Genomic DNA, 16,577 nt, shown 5'->3' on the forward strand with positions numbered 1-16,577 from the left:
GGCAAATAATTAAAGGAGTGTAATTGTGTGCTAATAATGCTCACTGGGCACCTATCTGATACAAAAGAGGGAAAGGACGGGGAGGTTGTGGAATCTGGGCGACAATCTGATTGCAGAACGAGTGAACAAGAAATGCGTCTAACAGGCGGTGCTGGGGATCAGGGGTTAGGGCAAGTGAAGACGACAACCTAGGAAATCCAACTGGCATAAGGCTTGCACAAGACGTGCACAAGATAGTCAGGGAGGTGCATAAGGAAGTGGGGAATGCCACACCCCTCAACACCATGCCAATGATGGGGGTCTGTCTGATGGGTGGTCTCAGGCCCGTGCTTTCTTCTCTGCGCGAGCCTTGAAGTACGAGTCGAGGGCCTTCTTGTTGAATTTGTGAAACACGGACAGATGCTGGCGGAGGTGGTCGAGCCGGCGGAAGGCTTTGTCACCGCTGTGGTTGGTGCAAAACTCGCACTCGATTGATGGAGGGGTGACGTGGCGGCTGAGGGCGTCGGCTCTCTTGAACAGCTTGCCGCACCAGCAGCCAAAGGGAAGGTGTCCGGTCTAATTGGCATGCTCGTGGAGGCTTTTCCGGTTCGGGAAATCTGCGAAGCACGTGGCGTCGGCGCATTGGTGTGTGAAGGGCGGGCGGATGTTGCCGTGAATTTCGAGCGCGCCATTGTGCAGATGTTGTGGCCTCCAAAAGTGGGTTAGTAAAAAAAAAATAAAGCCCGACTCACCGAGCCTCAAGCATCAAGTGAGGAGCCGCCGGATCAAGGTTGCTCATCAATGGCCAAGAAAGGGAATTGGGATCCAGTCCGAAGTCTGTAGTGATATTGTTGGCGTCGAACGCAAAATCGTCATTGACTGGAAAAATGATGGCGGCCATCGCAGTGGGCGGTTGTCTCTTTTTCCGAGAGAGACGAGAAGGAAGGTAAACAACCAACTATCAAACTTTTAAGTTGCAGAGGTCGCGTGAATTCCTCGAAGAGACGTCGAGCAAAAGAGAAGGGGATTGAGAAAGTGGGGGAGAGGAAAGAGGGAGAGGAAAGAGGGAGAGGAAACAGGGACAGAGCTGGGAAAGTCCTTTGACAATGCTGCTTATGGCCGAAGCCTGAGTAGAGGAAATGCCTTGCTGCCTGTTCCATTTTGGGGGCATGGATAGGGTGGAAGTTCTGCAGCCAAGGTGTGGAGAATAGGGTGAATAGGGTGGAAAGGTTGCAGCCAAAAAACGCCACCACGCTGTGAGTGGGCGGCAACATGACGGCTTCGTCCAACCAGGGCCTGCCGTATCAGATGTTGGATTCCAATCATTTCCCCTGGTGTCTGTCCCCTCACCGACTCTTTGAGGTCTCGATATCGTGACGCCGAGCGAGTAAAAGAGATAATTCATTTCTACCCATAAACTGTGACTGAGTACAATGGCTCTGGGCCTGTTCCGCAGCATTTCTCACAGCCCTAACTGACTGTTTTCGTGCTGTCTAGTGTCTACCTCATTTTCACAGTTGAAGCCGCTGAACATGGCGGTGTGCAGCGAGTGCAACCGTGTTTGCAAGTCTGCACAGCATCTCAGGTGCTTATTACTGCCTTCATCGTCTCTTAGTTTACGAGATTGACATCGAAGTTTGTATGCTGACTGCGTGAAATTGACAGCCAGCACAAGCGATGTCATGTCAAGAAGCATTTCTGTACCGAGGTCGAGTGTTCCAGAAAGGATACCCCGGTCGCATTCGGCACCAAGAGAGATCTCGAGCGACATCGACAGACACACACTCGCAACCGGGGAATCTCGCGGTGTCCCTTTTGTGAACGGGGCACAAGCCGTTCTGACAACCTTGCAAGGCATGTGGAGAGACTACATAGTGACCAGCTTGTGGTCACCTCCGCGAGAGGTGACGAGACTGCTGTTCAGCTCTTGCTGGATAATGGAGCTCTGCTCGAGATGAGAAATTCACGCAATGAGACACCGTTGCTAGTTGCTAGCGCAAACGGCCATGACAGCGTTGTTCGGGTGTTGCTCAATAAGAACGTCGATATTGAGTCAACAGACGCTTCCAACTCAACGCCACTTCTCCGGGCCGCTACAAACGGACATGCAAGTGTTGTCGGGATTTTGCTCGAAAAAGGCGCCAACATCGAGTCAACAGACGCTTCCAACTCAACGCCACTTCTCCGGGCCGCTACGAACGGACATGCAAGTGTTGTCGGGATTTTGCTCGGAAAAGGCGCCAACATCGAGTCAACAGACGCCTCCAACTCAACGCCACTTCTCCGGGCCGCCATGAATGGCCACGAGTCTGTGGTAAGGCTGCTTCTTCAGAGCGGAGCTTGCATAGACACCAAGGATAAGGGGAACCAGACGCCGCTGCTATGGGCCGTCAAGAATGGCCGCGAAACGATTGTCAGGCTGCTCCTGGACAACGGAGCTCGCGCGGAACCTTGTGAAGAGGCCGTTCACGATTACACGCCCCTGTGCTCTGCCGCTGAGCAAGGAAGTGAGGTAATCATCAATATGCTGCTCTCCAGCGGGGCTTCTACAGAAACGCAAGCCAATAGAAGAAGTCCGCTGTCATTGTCTGCTGAACATGGCCATACAAGAGCCATGGCACTGCTAATTGGCCACGTGGTCAATATCGATCGGAAAGAAAAGGATGGCATGACACCATTGATGTTTGCTGCAAAACAGGGCCACGTCGGCGCCATCAAGCTGTTACTCGACAAAGGAGCTGATGTCTCATTAACAGCTGCCAGGGCTGAGACAGCACTCCACTTTTCAGCTAAGGGCGGGCATACAGCTGTCACCGTTGCTCTAGTGAAGTGTGGTGCTAACATTAAGGCAGAAGACTGCAATTTACATACTGCATTGCACTTAGCTGCACACTCTGGGGACACGGCAGCAGTGCAGCTTCTTCTCGATGCGGGGGCTAGTATAGAAGCTAAAGGCTCGAACAGGTAAACCTCGTTATTTTACGCCGTTAGTCAGGGCCGAATGGCGGCCGTACAGCTTTTAGTCGAAAGAGGTGCCGATGTCCAAGCGATAGATAGAAGCAACTCGACTCCGCTACACCAGACAGCAAGATCGGGAAACAAGGAGGTAGTGGAATTTTTGCTACAGAATGGCGCCAAAATTGGGTTGACAGACATATGGGGAAATACGCCGTTACACGATGCCGCCGGTTACGGAAAGGACGAAATGGTGCAAATTTTGCTCCAGAATGGTGCCAATATCGAATCAAGAAACGAACGCGGCAAGACACCACTACACCTTCCTTCTCAAATGTGGAGGAACCCACTGCAAACGGAGGAGAACCCACTGCAAACGCGGGGGAACCCACTGAAGACAGTGCAGATTTTAGTCGAAAGAGGTGCCGATGTCCAAGTAATAGATCGAAGCCACTCGACTCCGCTACACCATGCAGCAGGATCGGAAAGCAAAGAGGTAGTGGAATTTTTGCTACAGAATGGCGCCAAAATTGGGTCGACAGACGCATCGGGAAATACGCCGTTACACTATGCCGCCTATTACAGAAGGGACGAAACGGTGCAAATCTTGCTCCAGAATGGTGCCGATATCGAATCAAGAAACGAACGCGGCGAGACACCACTACACCTTCCTTCTCAAATGTGGGGGAACCCACTGAAGACGGTGCAGATTTTAGTCGAAAGAGGTGCCGATGTCCAAGCGATAGATAGAAGCCACTCGACTCCGCTACACCATGTAGCAAGATCGGAAAGCAAAAAGGTAGTGGAATTTTTGCTACAGAATGGCGCCAAAATTGGGGCGACAGACGCATCGGGAAATACGCCGTTACACGATGCCGCCTATTACGGAAAGGACAAAATAGTGCAAATTTTGCTCCAGAATGGTGCCGATATCGAATCAAGAAACGAACTCGGCGAGACACAACTACACTGTGCTATTCAAACGTGGAGGAACCTACTAAAGGCGGTGCACATTCTGGTTGAGAACCGTGCTAATGTCAAAGCACGAGATAAAAAGGGATTGACACTCCTGGACATTGCACGCAAGGAGAAAAATAATAAGATCGTGAAGCTATTGCCGAATGCTGGCCGCTGAAGGTGCTTGACATTTTTTTGGGTCGGATAAAATAGTCGGAGTGCTCGGTAAAGAGTCATATCGTGATCCATCGACAATAGAACGGGTTGAAATAAGGAATCTGCTCGAAACAAGGCCCAAGTAAGTGGTAACCAGTAGTTCTAGGTGCTATCTACCTTTTTATCCTATCTAACAAACGTGTTCCGCCTTGAGTCATATTGGAAATTTCAGGCCAGTGTACCAAAGCTCAGAAGATTACAGGAATCATGCCGGAATCTTTACAAACGATGTAGTATTCACAGAATTATAGCAGGCCTGGTTGGCTGGTTCCAACCTCAATTACTCCCCTTTTGCACTATATTTTGCAATGTATATACAAACCTCTTTGGAGATGTGAGGGGAACACTCAGATACGAAATCTGGATGGGACTGTTGGATTCACCAGGGTACCGGTACTGGAATCAACAGGGCGTAACTGTACGCCGAAAGCTGGTGGTTCAAGTGATGGATTGTAGATGTGTGTTCTTCTCTCTAGCTTTCTGGCAATGCCAGAAAGCCCCTTCTTATACTACTATTGTGGTGGCGAAGTGGGTAGCGAAGTCTCTATCTAGAACCTTCGAGGCCCTTCTGCTTGACAAATTCCAACAGATACATACACTACGATTCCATGAACTGGTGCAATAGAATCTCGCTATACTCTACTTCCTGACAGTGCATGGTGTTTATCCGGTTTCTCTTGGCTTCTCACAGCACTGCAAATCGCGTCCATGACCCAATGCTTCCACATCTACCACGGCTTTGACAAATTCAATCGCAAAACACGTCCCATTTTTCTTCATGGTCGGGGCACTTAGTTTTGCTATGTTCTGGAGATGGAACACAACATGAACAGCAGGGAACTAGAGAGTATACGCGTAACGCGAGACGCGACCTATCACCTTCAAACCGAGGAGGCAGAGTTTTATCCGATTCATAAAGTTTCGCGACGGAGACGGAACAGAAAATGGCTTTCTATCTATCCGCATTGTCCCGCCGGTGCTGGAAAACGCTGGTTTTATTCAATCATTTACTGTTTTACTGGCTGTGGTTGGGCCGGGTGGTCCATCGGCGCGACAATAGGCCAACGGTCCGCTCCGAGCGGGAACGGGATTCCACAGCCCGTCGCTTCCCCGGTCCCTGCTAGCTGCTTAGCTAACCGCTACCACTCAAGCAGGCCGCCTCTGTATTAACCCGATTCTGCAGCCAACAGGGTCGTCCCGAAGGACGTCGCATTTTGGGATGTGAACCCTAGAGTCCGAGGGCGGGTCTAGGCCGGGTTGAGCCATGATACGCCCGATCTCGAACCCTTAAAACCGGCACCCATCTCACTACACCACACCACCACCTCCCAAAACAACCTCATAACTCAGACAACGGCCACCAAGTCACCAAAACGCCAGCCATCATGGCCGACGACGCACCGCCCGACGAAGACCATCGCGCCCAGGCCCCCGAGAGCGCGGAAGACAGCTCTGATACCACCACCACCAACAAAGAAGCCAACATGAACACAGTGGCAGACGACGCGAAGAACCTCGACGCCCACGATCCCGGACACCCCGAACCCACGACACCCATCAAATTCCAGCCCACCGCTCGGTTCTGGGCGATTATTGCCACGCTCTGTGCCATCGGGCTGCTGAGCTCGCTCGAGAACTCGGTCGTGACGACGGCGCTGCCGCGCATAGTCACCGAGCTCGGCCTCGGCGAGGACTACATCTGGGTGACGAATTCGTTTTTTCTGACAGCGTGGGTGCCTCTCTCTTTCCCGCGTGCAACGGATGCGCGCGCATGCATCGTCAAAAGCAGGTGAACTGATTAATTAGCTAACACGCCAATCGTTGCCTGTGACCACAGAGCCGCAGTGCAGCCGCTGATCGGACAGCTGGCGAACCTGTTCGGGCGGCGCTGGGTGACCATGGTGATCGTGGCGTGCTTCACGCTGGGCAGCGGCATCGCCGGCGGCGCGACCAACGAGGCCATGCTGATCGCGGGCCGCAGCATCCAGGGCGTCGGCGCGGGCGGCATCAACATCCTCGTCGACATCATCGTGTCGGACCTCGTGCCGCTGTGCGAGCGCGGCAACTACATCGCCGTCGTGCTGCTCGTCTATACGATTGGTATAAGTCTGGGCCCGTGGGTCGGCGGCGCCATCATCGACAGCACCACCTGGCGCTGGGTGTTTTACATCAATCTCCCGGTAAGAACATCTGTGCACTTGGCCCCGGGTGGGCTGGTGGTGACAGGCTCGGAGACTGACAAGGTTTCTGTCTAACTAGGTCGGCGGTGTCGCCTTGGTCATGATCTTCCTGTTCCTGCACGTCAAGCACGACCGCACGCAGTCGGTGGGCCAGAAGCTGTTGCGCATCGACTACATCGGCAACGCGGTCCTCGTCGCGTCGACGGTGTCGGTGCTGTACGCGCTGACGTACGGCGGCGTACGGCTGCCGTGGTCGTCGGGCCAGGTCATCGCGCCGCTCGTCGTGGGGCTCGTCGGCTTCGTGCTGTTCGCGTGGTACGAGTCGACGTACGTGGGCGAGCCCGTGGTGCCGCCCGAGCTGTTCCGCAACCGCACGTCGGGAGTCATCTTCGTCGCCACTTTCCTGAACTCGGCCCTGCTGTACTGGGGCATCTTCTTCCTCCCTGTCTACTTCCAGGCCGTCCTCGGGAGCTCGGCCGCGCGCGCGGGCGTGCAGATCCTGCCGTCGGTCCTCTTCGCCATCCCGGGCGCCATCGTCGCCGTCCTGCTGCTGTCGCGCTACGGCCGATACAAGCCCATTCACATTGTCGCCTTCGCCGTGAGTACGCTTGGACTCGGCCTGTTCACCCTGTTCGATGCCGGCACGTCCATGGCAGAGTGGGTGATATTCCAAGCCATTGGTGCGACGGGCAGCGGCCTCGTGCTCAACACACTGCTGCCGGCGGTGCAGGCACAAGTGGAGGAGCGGCACCAGGCGGCGACGACGTCGGCGTGGTCGTTCACGCGGTCCTTTGGCAGCATCTGGGGCGTCGCCATCCCTGCGGCCATCTTCAACAACCGCTTCGTCCACCTGCTGGCAGAGGCCGACATCGACCCAGCCGTGCGCCAGCTCTTTGACGGCAACAACCACGGCTACGAGAACGGCCACGCCGACTTCATCTGGGCAATCCAGCCGCCCGAGGACCGCGACAAGATCATTGGCGTGTATTCTGAGGCGCTGAAACTGATCTGGCAGGTCGGCATTGCATTTGCGGGCACGAATCTGCTCATCACGTTTCTCGAGAAAGAGATCCCTCTGCGGACCGAGCTAGAGACAGAGTTTGGCATGGCCGAATTCAAGGAAGAAGCAAACAGGACAACGAAGGCTGTGTGATAATGGAAGGCTTAAGAGATGGAAAAGGGGGGTAAGCAATGGAAGTGCATAATTAACGGTCGAAATGTAAGAAAATATATAGATGTAATTTAACTAGATCTTTTCCACATACGCGCCAAGAAATGAAATGCTTTAGATGCCCAGAACAAAAGTAACCAGCAAAAGGTCAAAAAGGCGAACTCGCCGCCGGGAATTGAGCCTAACGTGGGGGTCGAACCCACAACCTTGGCTAGCCGGGCGAGGTTCTTAATTTGTTGAAGAGTGGTATCCATAAATTATCGGAACAGTGTAGATGACGAAGATTGGATCTAGCGATGGATTTCCAATTTCGGATAAGGAGCGGGCAGATGCGAGAAAGGCCCGCGTCTTACAAAATATAACACCAAGCCAGCGCCTACTACCACGACAAAGGTTTCAATAGCAAGGAGAGGAAGTTAAGAGAGAGAAAGAGAGAGAACGACAAATAACACCACTAACATATCATGAAGATTCCGCCAGGCGGCGCTTGAGAAGCCTCCAAGATGCATGGTGTCCGTTCCGTGTGGCCCTGTCGAGCGCCCTGTCAAAGGAATCGCTGCCATGTCCGCATGTCTGAGCGCCGGCGTTGAGCAGAAGCTGGATCATGTAAATCCTGCCGTACTCGGCTGCGCCCTCGAGCGCTGTTCTCCCGCCGTTCTCGGCCGCAGGAGCGTTGACATCGGCCCCCTTCTCTATCAGCATCTCGGCGATTCCAACGAACCCGCCCATTGCCGCGTGCTGCAGCGCCGTGGCGCCCTTGTCTGGGTCAGGTGGCGCATTAATGTTCGCTCCGCGCTCGAGGAGCAGTTCGATCATGAATAGGTCGCCTTTCTGCACAGAAATCTGAAAATTTGTGTGCCTGTCTTCCTTGCCCACTTCATTGGGGTTGGCATGGTGGTCGAGGAGCAGTTCCAGGGCATCATGGTCCTGCCGTCTCGCGGCGATCTGCAGAGCAGTCGAGCGGAATTCGCAACCGCTCTGCCTATCCAAGTTGGCCTGGGCGCCGGCTTCGAGGAGAGCCTTGACCATATCTGGAGGGGAACCCTGATGCACTGCCCAAGACAAGGCACATTTGCGCTCCAATTATGGTCCCACAGGCCGGCAGTAACATCGGCATCCTCTTCCAAATAACTCTTGCCACTCCCCAAAGGTTCAAGGATAGAGCCCTGTATAGAGGTGACGGGGGATTGCCACGGAATATTTCACGGCCATCGATTAGGGCAATCTTGGAATAGAAAATGTTCTGAATGGGCTCAAAGTAGGAGGCCGAAGGGAGTTTCGGGAAGCTCTGGAGGACGCAATCTAGCAATAGACTTCCAAGCTGCTCGGCTTCATCGAGCTGTTGTGGGAAAAAGCCTACAAGAAGTTCAAGGAACCGGAATTGATGCTGCGCAGCAAGAATGGCATCTATGTCCACTGGACTTGCTCCGTTTTGAAGTAAGGCGGTTGCCACATCCAGCTCTCTCTTGTGTATTGCCGCAGCTAAGGGCAAAACACAGCTACTGGGATGCCACATTAGTTTCTTGGGGCTTGCGCCCATCGGAAGCAAAAGTGTCACGACTTGGTCTCGACCTGCGAGAATTGCAGCTGTAAGGGGTGTTACACATTTGCAATTCGAGTTGTTAGCTCTGTCGTCGCTTGCCAAGGAGTACTTCGGAGAGACGGCCCCAAGTGTGTCGATGTTGAGGACACCCACAGGCTCTGCGAGATTCGTGAGCAAAGAGACATTTCCGATCTCAGCAGCTGCCACCAGAGCGTTGGCAAATGTCTCACGTCCACATTCGCATGCGTGGCCTCGGAGCATTGGCACGGCACCTGATTCAATCAACTGCGTCACCAGGGTCCCGTGTCGTGCCCGGATAGCTGCCGTCAAGGGGCTGTTGTTGTCATTGGTGACCACATTGACATCCACGCCAGCCTTAATCAGATGACGAGCCATCTCAAAATTCCCCTTCGAAATTGCGCCGCATATTACTCTGCCGCTGAGTTGCGAGAGAACTCGACCAGCGAGATTCGATCCAAACTCTTGGAGGAACCCCACGGTCGCGATGGGGCAGACTGTTTCAAAAACAGGAACCAGCTCATCTGACGAGCATCTGGACAAGAAAGTTATATGATCCTTCATCCTCAGGTTCAAGTGAGAGCCAAGGCTGTAGGCTGTCATTGCTTTTGTATAAAGCGAAACAGTGGTCTCCTCGTCCATGTCCGCTTCAAAAACTGGCTGTAGCCAGCGCCAAGCCCCTTGGTCAAAGCGATGCACGATGTATGGCCAGGCTGTGTCCGAGACTGGCGTTCCAAAATGCGCCAGGCGCCGGAATCGATCGAGTGAGGCCATGTTGTCTACAGAGGAGTTCAACGTGGCGGTGAGGGAGGCTGATGTTGGCCGTGCCCCGAATTCCAGGAGGAGGTCGACCATTTTGATAGAATACTCTGCCGCTAGAGTAATGGGCAAGCACTCATCAACCAGCGTCCGTTTTAGCCATCGAGGCGGGGCTGGGTCGTTTGCATTGGCCTTGGCGTCTAACAAGCCGGAGGCGGTAGTGAGTATGTCCCCTTCAAAGTAGCATTGCCGCCGGGTATTATTTGCGAAATTCACGCTCTCCCACCAACCAGCCAGGCATTCGTGCAGAGCAGAGAATCCATTTGCCGTTTGAAAGTGGACATTTGCTCCTCGGTCAAGGAGGTAAAACACAATCACAACATTGGCGCACTTTGAAGCTGCCGTGAGAGGAGAATGTCCCTCAGAGAGCCAAGTCAGCAATTGATCGGGCTGCTGTTGACTGGTCAGCGCAACCAAGGAAGTGTTGTCGCTCGTTGATTCGGGTGGAATGTCGACGGCGCATCCATGATTGGTCAGCTTGCGGATCAAGGAGATAAGGGGGCCGGTGCTATGATGAGGGGGGTTCTCCGTGTCCGATTCATCATCAGCTTCAAGACTCCAAATCCTGGCTGATTTCTTTGCTTCTAGGGCAATCTGATCTTGGCGGGTGTTACGTGAGTTCCATCCCAGAATCAGTAGAACCAGGAGGCTTCTTGTCCATCCGACACCAGAATCCTCAATTCTCGATCCGTGCTTGATGAGAGATTGGGCTAGCTGCAGGTTTCCGGTCACACATGCAAACTCCAGGGGAATTAGGGGGGTTGGGATGTGACGAAATCTACACGATCGGCCGTTGGGATCGATACCAAGTTGAAGGAGGTATTCGACTGCGGGCAAGTCCTCCGTCTCGACAGCCAATCGAAAACTTGTTTCGAGAAGCGCCTCGGCACTCGGGCCCGCCAGATCCACAGCGTGATCGAGCATGTCGAATGCGCCGACTTCTTTGAGCCAGGAATAGAGTTGGGTTCCATCAAAGTTACCAGGGAGGTTATTTGACAGTAAGTACGATGCCAGGCTGAGGACTTGGATTTCCCCAATCTGTTGCAAGTCTAGATGGCTGTCTTCAGACGAGAATGGCCAGAGGACTTCAGGCGAGCTTGGAAGGAAGGGACGGAATCCAGCTAGAGGACTGTGCGTGGCCGTCTTGGGGTTGGGGAAAAGTCTGACAAGCTCCGTCATGGGACGATCATTGAGTTTGAGGCGCGCTGTGCTGTGTCAGCCAGTCTAGGGTAGGCGGCAGACTAAGCCCGGCAGAGTCTAGTGAAAAGGCAAACTCACTACCAAGATGGTCAATAATCACCTTCAAGTCAAGAAATGGCAGGCTCGAGACGATGATTGGCGGTGGGGTCGGGAAGCGAATGTTGAAGTCGGGGGGTGTTTTTGGGGACGGTGCTGCAACTGCGAGATCAACGCTGAACACAGGATCTGCCTTTGTCTTTAGAAAGCAAAACAAGGATGGACCTACCTTGGTCAAAGGCGCGCTTCTCGAGGAAGGTCATGAAGCTCCTGGTCTTGAGCAACTTTGTCGTGACAAGCTTGCCGCAATGATACAGACGGGGCTCCTTCGAGTTTCCTGTCTTGGCCACTTTTGCCTTGGCCGCCTCGAATTTGCGACTAATGGCCAGCCAGTCTTCGCGCTTCTTGGACTTGGAATACTTGCGGAATTCCCATTTACGAAAGCGGGTCTCGTACTGGGCTTTTCTAGGAAACAAGGGTTCTAATTAGCACACGAGCGGCGCTGCGGTGTCGATTGGTGATTAATTAATTGAACAGTTCACTCACGAGGCAAGAAAGCCATGGCGCTCTCTCATGACCTCGATAACACCATCCGGGCCTACAAGGGGGCGGTCTTCGGTCAAGTAGAGCTCGCGCAGGACCTCTCGCATTGCATCCCAAGTGTCGCCGATCACGGGGCCGGAAATGATGGCAGTTTGGGTCTAGTCTAAAAACTAAGCGACCACAAATCGACGGAAGACGGCGGGCAAAGCAATGGGGTGCTCGAGGCGATTGTCTTTAGCAAGGGCGATCAAGGTAGGCAGGCGGGTGGGGGGTGGTGGTGTCACAGCTTTGGGGCAGAAAGAACGGACGAGAGCGGAATAAAATGTCTGGAGCACGACCGAACAAGCAGGAGCAACCACTGGCAGCCACAAAAAGGTCTAGGCTCGGTCGACCGCGTCACTGATTGGCTGGTGCCCAAATCTTTTCGAGACACCGATTCGGGGAAAGTCCGGAGACTCAATACGTCGTCACACAGGAGGGCGTTTTCGACGACTTCTACCATTGGTCAAATTGACATTGTGGCGGTTAGGCTCTAGCCAACCCTTCTCCATTTCTTAGGTTCTGATCGGGAAAATGCCATTGGACAACTCCCACACCCATCATTTGCACGCACTGCCGTTAAAAAGGCAACTTTTTGAGGCACCTGCAAAAGCGCCTCTTCCTTCACTCGGTGTAACTCCCGCCGAGACTACCGCCTACCTTGTTGACAACGAATCCTAGGCACCCATGTCGGTTGCATAAAAAAAGGTTCCTGGTGGCTTAGACTTGGGCGGAAAACGGCCGGCCGATTGGCTACGTCGAGAATCTTGCATGAGCGAACGGCCAGCCTATTCGCTACATCCAGAATCTCGCCAGTCTGAGAGGAAGAAGCTGCTGCCCCCTCCCGGGGCGTTGGGTTCTTGACTCGTAGTGCGCCTATCATCGAGGCTGCCTTTCATTGGGCCAAGTCGCGACAAGTTCAGTACATATTACCGTAATCATCTCACTGCTCTTCGTTCCTGTTTTTCTCCCTCTACCTTCTTTTCCCCCTGTTCGAATGGCGCTGACGCCCAGCTCCTCGCCCACCTCACACCTCGGTTACTTCGATTTCTATCCACCAGTGACCATGAGTGAACTGTCGGCCTCCAATAGAGAGTCCCATGACACGAGGTATCTCCCCTCTCGCCTCACACTATGATATTTAGTCACCTCTCCTACCCTTGTCTGTGGGTTCCTCTAACACTGCTTGATCGTCAGCGTCCTTCAAGACACTGATACCCTCTCAAAATACCATGGACAGTCGGCAGCACGGAGCGAGGAGTACCAGCATGACAACGTCTTCATGAGAATCCCACAGGGCCCAGTCAACAAAGAGGAGCGAATCGAGTTCTACCAGGCTCGGATGAAGAGCATTCTTGCTCCCATCGACCCGCAGTTTCAACCTACCCAGAGCAAGTAGCACCGACAGTGCTTACCATGGGTGTTCGGGGGTGTTATCTAGATATGCAATTGGAGCCTCTTGGTTGTAATCAGGTGCACGATGCACATCCTTAGGATAGATAGAGTAATGATGGGAATACACATTCGAGTGACAGTACATTTGTGGACTGCGTGCATCTTGAAACCTGAGCATCCCAACCGCCCAAATGCGCCCCATAGTAGAGAAAATGTACATTATTTCGTCTCCGCAGAGAGCCATGCATCCAGCCCCTCATCACCCCCCTTATTCCAGCCCGAAATGCTGTGGCAGGTGAGTCAGTTGCGATTGAACTTGCCACCGATACGGGCCGCGCCTGTTCGGTCCAATCGGGACTTTGCGGAGAGTGCTCAGTTCCATCGAGTCTGTTATTGGACAATCCCCCTGAATGTTTGGCAAGGGTTAGGGTTGTATGTTGAAACAAGAGACGATTGCAAGATCAGTGGAATTTCACTCACAATTTGAAGAATGTGTAAACTCCCGGACCTTGTCAATTATCTTCCGACTACGGGAATTCTAATGCGCCGAAATTCCAAACCCTGATCTGTTTTCCTTAAGTACTCACTTCAAAGGTTTGAGGGTAAGTTCACAATGACTCATGGTGCAACTCTAGTGCAAGAAAAGAGCTCCAAAAAGATTTTAAAAGACAGATCGATCGTCATTTCCGACTCATCATCACTAGGCTATCGAAGTTGAGCCGACACCAGTGTTGTGACAGTCGATTAACTAACTAAAAGTTCGGGAAAGAAGAAAGGAAAGGCTCGGCCTCGCTCGCAGCACTGCAATTGGCTCCAGTTCACACATGATTAGCTGCTGCCGTTCACGGCCCCGGCTTTCACAACAGCAACGACAGGAACTTTTAGACTTGTCCTCGGTTCTAATTAGTCCGAGCCAATTGCCCAGCGCTTGTCATGAAGGAGCACGCCCTCGTGCGCGAGCAGCAGCAGAGGAGAAACGCAGAGGACACGGGGATTGTGTTTGACGCTAGAGACAAGTACTGCTACCAGCTGCGAGTCCGAGGAGGGGTGGCGCCCCTGACACTGTACGGCGGAGAGAACCAGCAGAAGAGTCTCGTCTCGACGGCGCAGAAATATTTGGGACGAGGTGACGTGCTGTTGCCGGAAGACGTGAAAGATGACGGGCGCGCCGAGCTGGCGCCCTACTTCAAGCCGTCTTGGGTGCAGACGCTCGACGAGATTCCTTACGAGGACATTGTCTCGGCGCAAGCCGTCAATGCTTTTGTTCCCCTTATTCTGTGTCGGGAATTGCTACCTCTGATGGGCGGCGGCAAGTCGACAACGACGACGATGACAGTATCAGACACGCTGCCACCTCCACCACCACCACCACCACCACCATCCGAACCTAAACAGCCTCGGCGGGAAAGCAAGCCCAAAACCGGCGGCGCCGCCCGCAAGCCCCTCGGGTACATCATCAACGTGTCGTCGCGCGAGGGCTTGTTCGAGGCGCGGCCGTGGCATAGCGCCAAGCGCGCCACGCACGTGCACACCAACATGACCAAGGCGGCCGTCAACATGATCACGCAGACCGAGCCAGCTGCGGCGTGGCAGGCGAGGCGCGTGGCCATGAACACGGTCGACCCGGGATACATGTCGCCTGCGCCGGAGATGGATGGCGCGTACGGAGGCGAGGGGCGGCCGCTGGGCTGGGAGGACGGCGCCGGCCGCGTGCTCTAGCCCGTCACCATGGGCGAGGCTAAGAACGGGGAGGGGAGTGCGGTTTGGGGTAGGTTTTTGAAACATTATGGGGCTGTGGACGTGGAAGGGAATGTGGAGAGGTAGAGGTCAGTCTCTATTCTAGAATTCTTGCATTGCCGTGATATTAACTTTCAGACATAATAGACGTGGATTATGTTCGTGTGCTGCTGATGAAACAGAGGAAGCATGCGAATTCATATCACAGCCTCACCTAATTAGCTGGATAGTTGTAAATTGTGCTGTCTTTGGCGGTAATATGGAACGTACAGACAAAGCCAATAACCCCCTCAAGCACAACCCTTCTTCGCTTCCGCGGCTAGTTCCGGGAACGTCTTCTCCATCCACCCCACACCCCGAAGAAAAGACTCGACCCACTCCATCTCTCGACTATCGACCGGGAGAAGCAAAGCCCGCTTACCACCCAGGATCCGCGCCTCGGTTTCGTAGACGACGAACATTAGGAGACCTGTCATCAGGGCTGTCAGTTGACTACCTCTGCGAACCAAAGAACCCCAAGCTCGGGAATTCCGTTCTGGGAAAGTGGAAAAAGAAGACTTACCATCATCCCCCTGCCCTGTCCGCGTCCGTAGCAGGGTCTCAACATCCACCTCGTCAATATTGGGATAATAATAATTCAAGATGCCCCGTTGCGCAACCGTCAGACACTGCACGATCTCCTCTGGCGGCTTTTCTTCTTCGTCACCATCGTCATCATCCACCCCCTCGTCATCGTCCTCACTATCATCATCAAACAACCCAGGCCTCACCTTGGCCACCCGCTCCCACAGCACCAAACACCAGTCGCACGGCACCAGACAAGCATGCGGATACCGAAACCTCGACCGTCCCTGCCTCCGCTGCCCCTGGAGGCCATTCAGGACAACAACGCGCTGCACGTACCGCGCCACGACGTCGAGCTGGCCCGGGACATGTGCCGTGTTCTCTCGGGGCGGCTGCGGCGCCAGCGGCATGCGCAGCCGCATCGGTTGGGACCCGTAGAGACGCGATAGCGCCTAGAGCTGGGCGGCCTTTGCCGCGTTGATGCGCGACTGTGCGGCCGCGTAGCTCGTGACGAAGGCGGCGAGCTGGGCGAGCGACCACGCGGTGACGGTGCTGGTCAGGATGGTTGTTTCTTCTGCATAAATGGGAGTCTCGGTCAGGAGGGCGGCGAGTTTCTGGCGGAGGGCGAGAGGGTCATCTAAATCTTCTCCTCCGCCTTGGTGTGCGTCTTCTTCCTCTTCTTTTTCAGAGAGAGGAGCAGGAGGAGGCGGCCTGAGACAAACAGCAACACAGCCAAGAGGAAACTCGTTGGCCAGGCAAGCAATCGTCAGATAGTTGACAAGGCACAGCTGCTCTAGCAGCGCGCTTTTTGCGCCCGCGACCGTGTCCCAGAAGAAGTCGTACTCCTGAAGATTATGCATCATGGCGCGCCGGCGCGCCATGCGCCGGTGCAGCGTGCTGGGTGTCACGTCTAGCGCGCCGCGCGTCAGGTTGAATCTCGGAGAAGTAGAAGCGCCAACGCGCACGACCAGCGACGCGAGTGTCTGGAAGTCGCGCTTGCGCGCGGCTTACATGGGCCACACGCTCTTCCACGTCGGGCTGGCGGCGAGCGAAGACGCCAACCGCGTCAGGCCGCTGGCGTCGGCATATTGGGACAGCGAGATGATGTCCCGAAAGGTGAGATTGGCGAGGATGGGCTCGTGTAGTTCCAGGGGGAGCGTGGTTGGCGGTGCGCGCGGCTTTGGGGAGCGACATTGGTAGGACGGACTTGGTGTGATCTGATGCG

At 54.2% G+C, this 16,577-nt stretch overlaps 9 protein-coding genes across 9 annotated transcripts; 5 read left to right on the plus strand and 4 right to left on the minus strand.

The window, feature by feature from the left end:
• Positions 1-53: 53 nt before the first annotated feature.
• B0T26DRAFT_707486 (uncharacterized protein) lies at positions 54-922 on the minus strand (the record flags this gene model as incomplete). Its single annotated transcript, XM_060441854.1, is given in 3 exon segments — positions 54-638; positions 676-851; positions 866-922. A coding segment is annotated over 1 exon segment (450 nt), but the record flags the coding sequence as incomplete, so codon positions are not given.
• Positions 923-1,933: 1,011 nt separating this feature from the next.
• On the plus strand, positions 1,934-2,419 carry B0T26DRAFT_645702 (ankyrin repeat-containing domain protein; the record flags this gene model as incomplete). Its single annotated transcript, XM_060437755.1, has 1 exon — positions 1,934-2,419. A coding segment is annotated over one exon (486 nt), but the record flags the coding sequence as incomplete, so codon positions are not given.
• Positions 2,420-2,980: 561 nt separating this feature from the next.
• On the plus strand, positions 2,981-4,069 carry B0T26DRAFT_853493 (putative ankyrin repeat protein; the record flags this gene model as incomplete). The annotated part of the gene is made up of 2 exons (XM_060447669.1): positions 2,981-3,270; positions 3,520-4,069. 2 exons carry the CDS (start codon positions 2,981-2,983, stop codon positions 4,067-4,069), a joined length of 840 nt encoding a protein of 279 aa, XP_060295646.1.
• Positions 4,070-4,765: 696 nt separating this feature from the next.
• Positions 4,766-5,573, plus strand: B0T26DRAFT_707492 (uncharacterized protein). The gene has a single exon (XM_060441855.1). It carries the CDS (start codon positions 4,921-4,923, stop codon positions 5,275-5,277), a length of 357 nt encoding a protein of 118 aa, XP_060295647.1. The 5' UTR covers positions 4,766-4,920; the 3' UTR covers positions 5,278-5,573.
• Positions 5,574-5,591: 18 nt separating this feature from the next.
• On the plus strand, positions 5,592-7,440 carry B0T26DRAFT_644650 (major facilitator superfamily domain-containing protein; the record flags this gene model as incomplete). Its single annotated transcript, XM_060437647.1, has 3 exons — positions 5,592-5,859; positions 5,947-6,287; positions 6,367-7,440. The coding sequence occupies 3 exons, from the start codon at positions 5,592-5,594 to the stop codon at positions 7,438-7,440; spliced, it is 1,683 nt and encodes a 560-aa protein (XP_060295648.1).
• A 588-nt stretch (positions 7,441-8,028) lies between these two features.
• On the minus strand, positions 8,029-8,304 carry B0T26DRAFT_598576 (ankyrin repeat-containing domain protein; the record flags this gene model as incomplete). The annotated part of the gene is made up of 1 exon (XM_060435672.1): positions 8,029-8,304. A coding segment is annotated over one exon (276 nt), but the record flags the coding sequence as incomplete, so codon positions are not given.
• A 2,210-nt stretch (positions 8,305-10,514) lies between these two features.
• On the minus strand, positions 10,515-11,724 carry B0T26DRAFT_802161 (uncharacterized protein; the record flags this gene model as incomplete). The annotated part of the gene is made up of 5 exons (XM_060447045.1): positions 10,515-10,552; positions 10,621-11,043; positions 11,117-11,263; positions 11,304-11,539; positions 11,621-11,724. 5 exons carry the CDS (start codon positions 11,722-11,724, stop codon positions 10,515-10,517), a joined length of 948 nt encoding a protein of 315 aa, XP_060295650.1.
• Positions 11,725-13,984: 2,260 nt separating this feature from the next.
• Positions 13,985-14,770, plus strand: B0T26DRAFT_751005 (uncharacterized protein; the record flags this gene model as incomplete). The annotated part of the gene is made up of 1 exon (XM_060445311.1): positions 13,985-14,770. One exon carries the CDS (start codon positions 13,985-13,987, stop codon positions 14,768-14,770), a length of 786 nt encoding a protein of 261 aa, XP_060295651.1.
• Positions 14,771-15,040: 270 nt separating this feature from the next.
• On the minus strand, positions 15,041-15,774 carry B0T26DRAFT_871494 (uncharacterized protein; the record flags this gene model as incomplete). Its single annotated transcript, XM_060447930.1, has 2 exons — positions 15,041-15,257; positions 15,351-15,774. The coding sequence occupies 2 exons, from the start codon at positions 15,772-15,774 to the stop codon at positions 15,079-15,081; spliced, it is 603 nt and encodes a 200-aa protein (XP_060295652.1). The 3' UTR covers positions 15,041-15,078.
• Positions 15,775-16,577: the final 803 nt, after the last annotated feature.

The sequence above is a fragment of the Lasiosphaeria miniovina genome (assembly GCF_030549165.1).
Source record: "Lasiosphaeria miniovina strain SMH2392-1A chromosome Unknown B0T26scaffold_4, whole genome shotgun sequence".
Taxonomy (NCBI): domain Eukaryota; kingdom Fungi; phylum Ascomycota; class Sordariomycetes; order Sordariales; family Lasiosphaeriaceae; genus Lasiosphaeria; species Lasiosphaeria miniovina.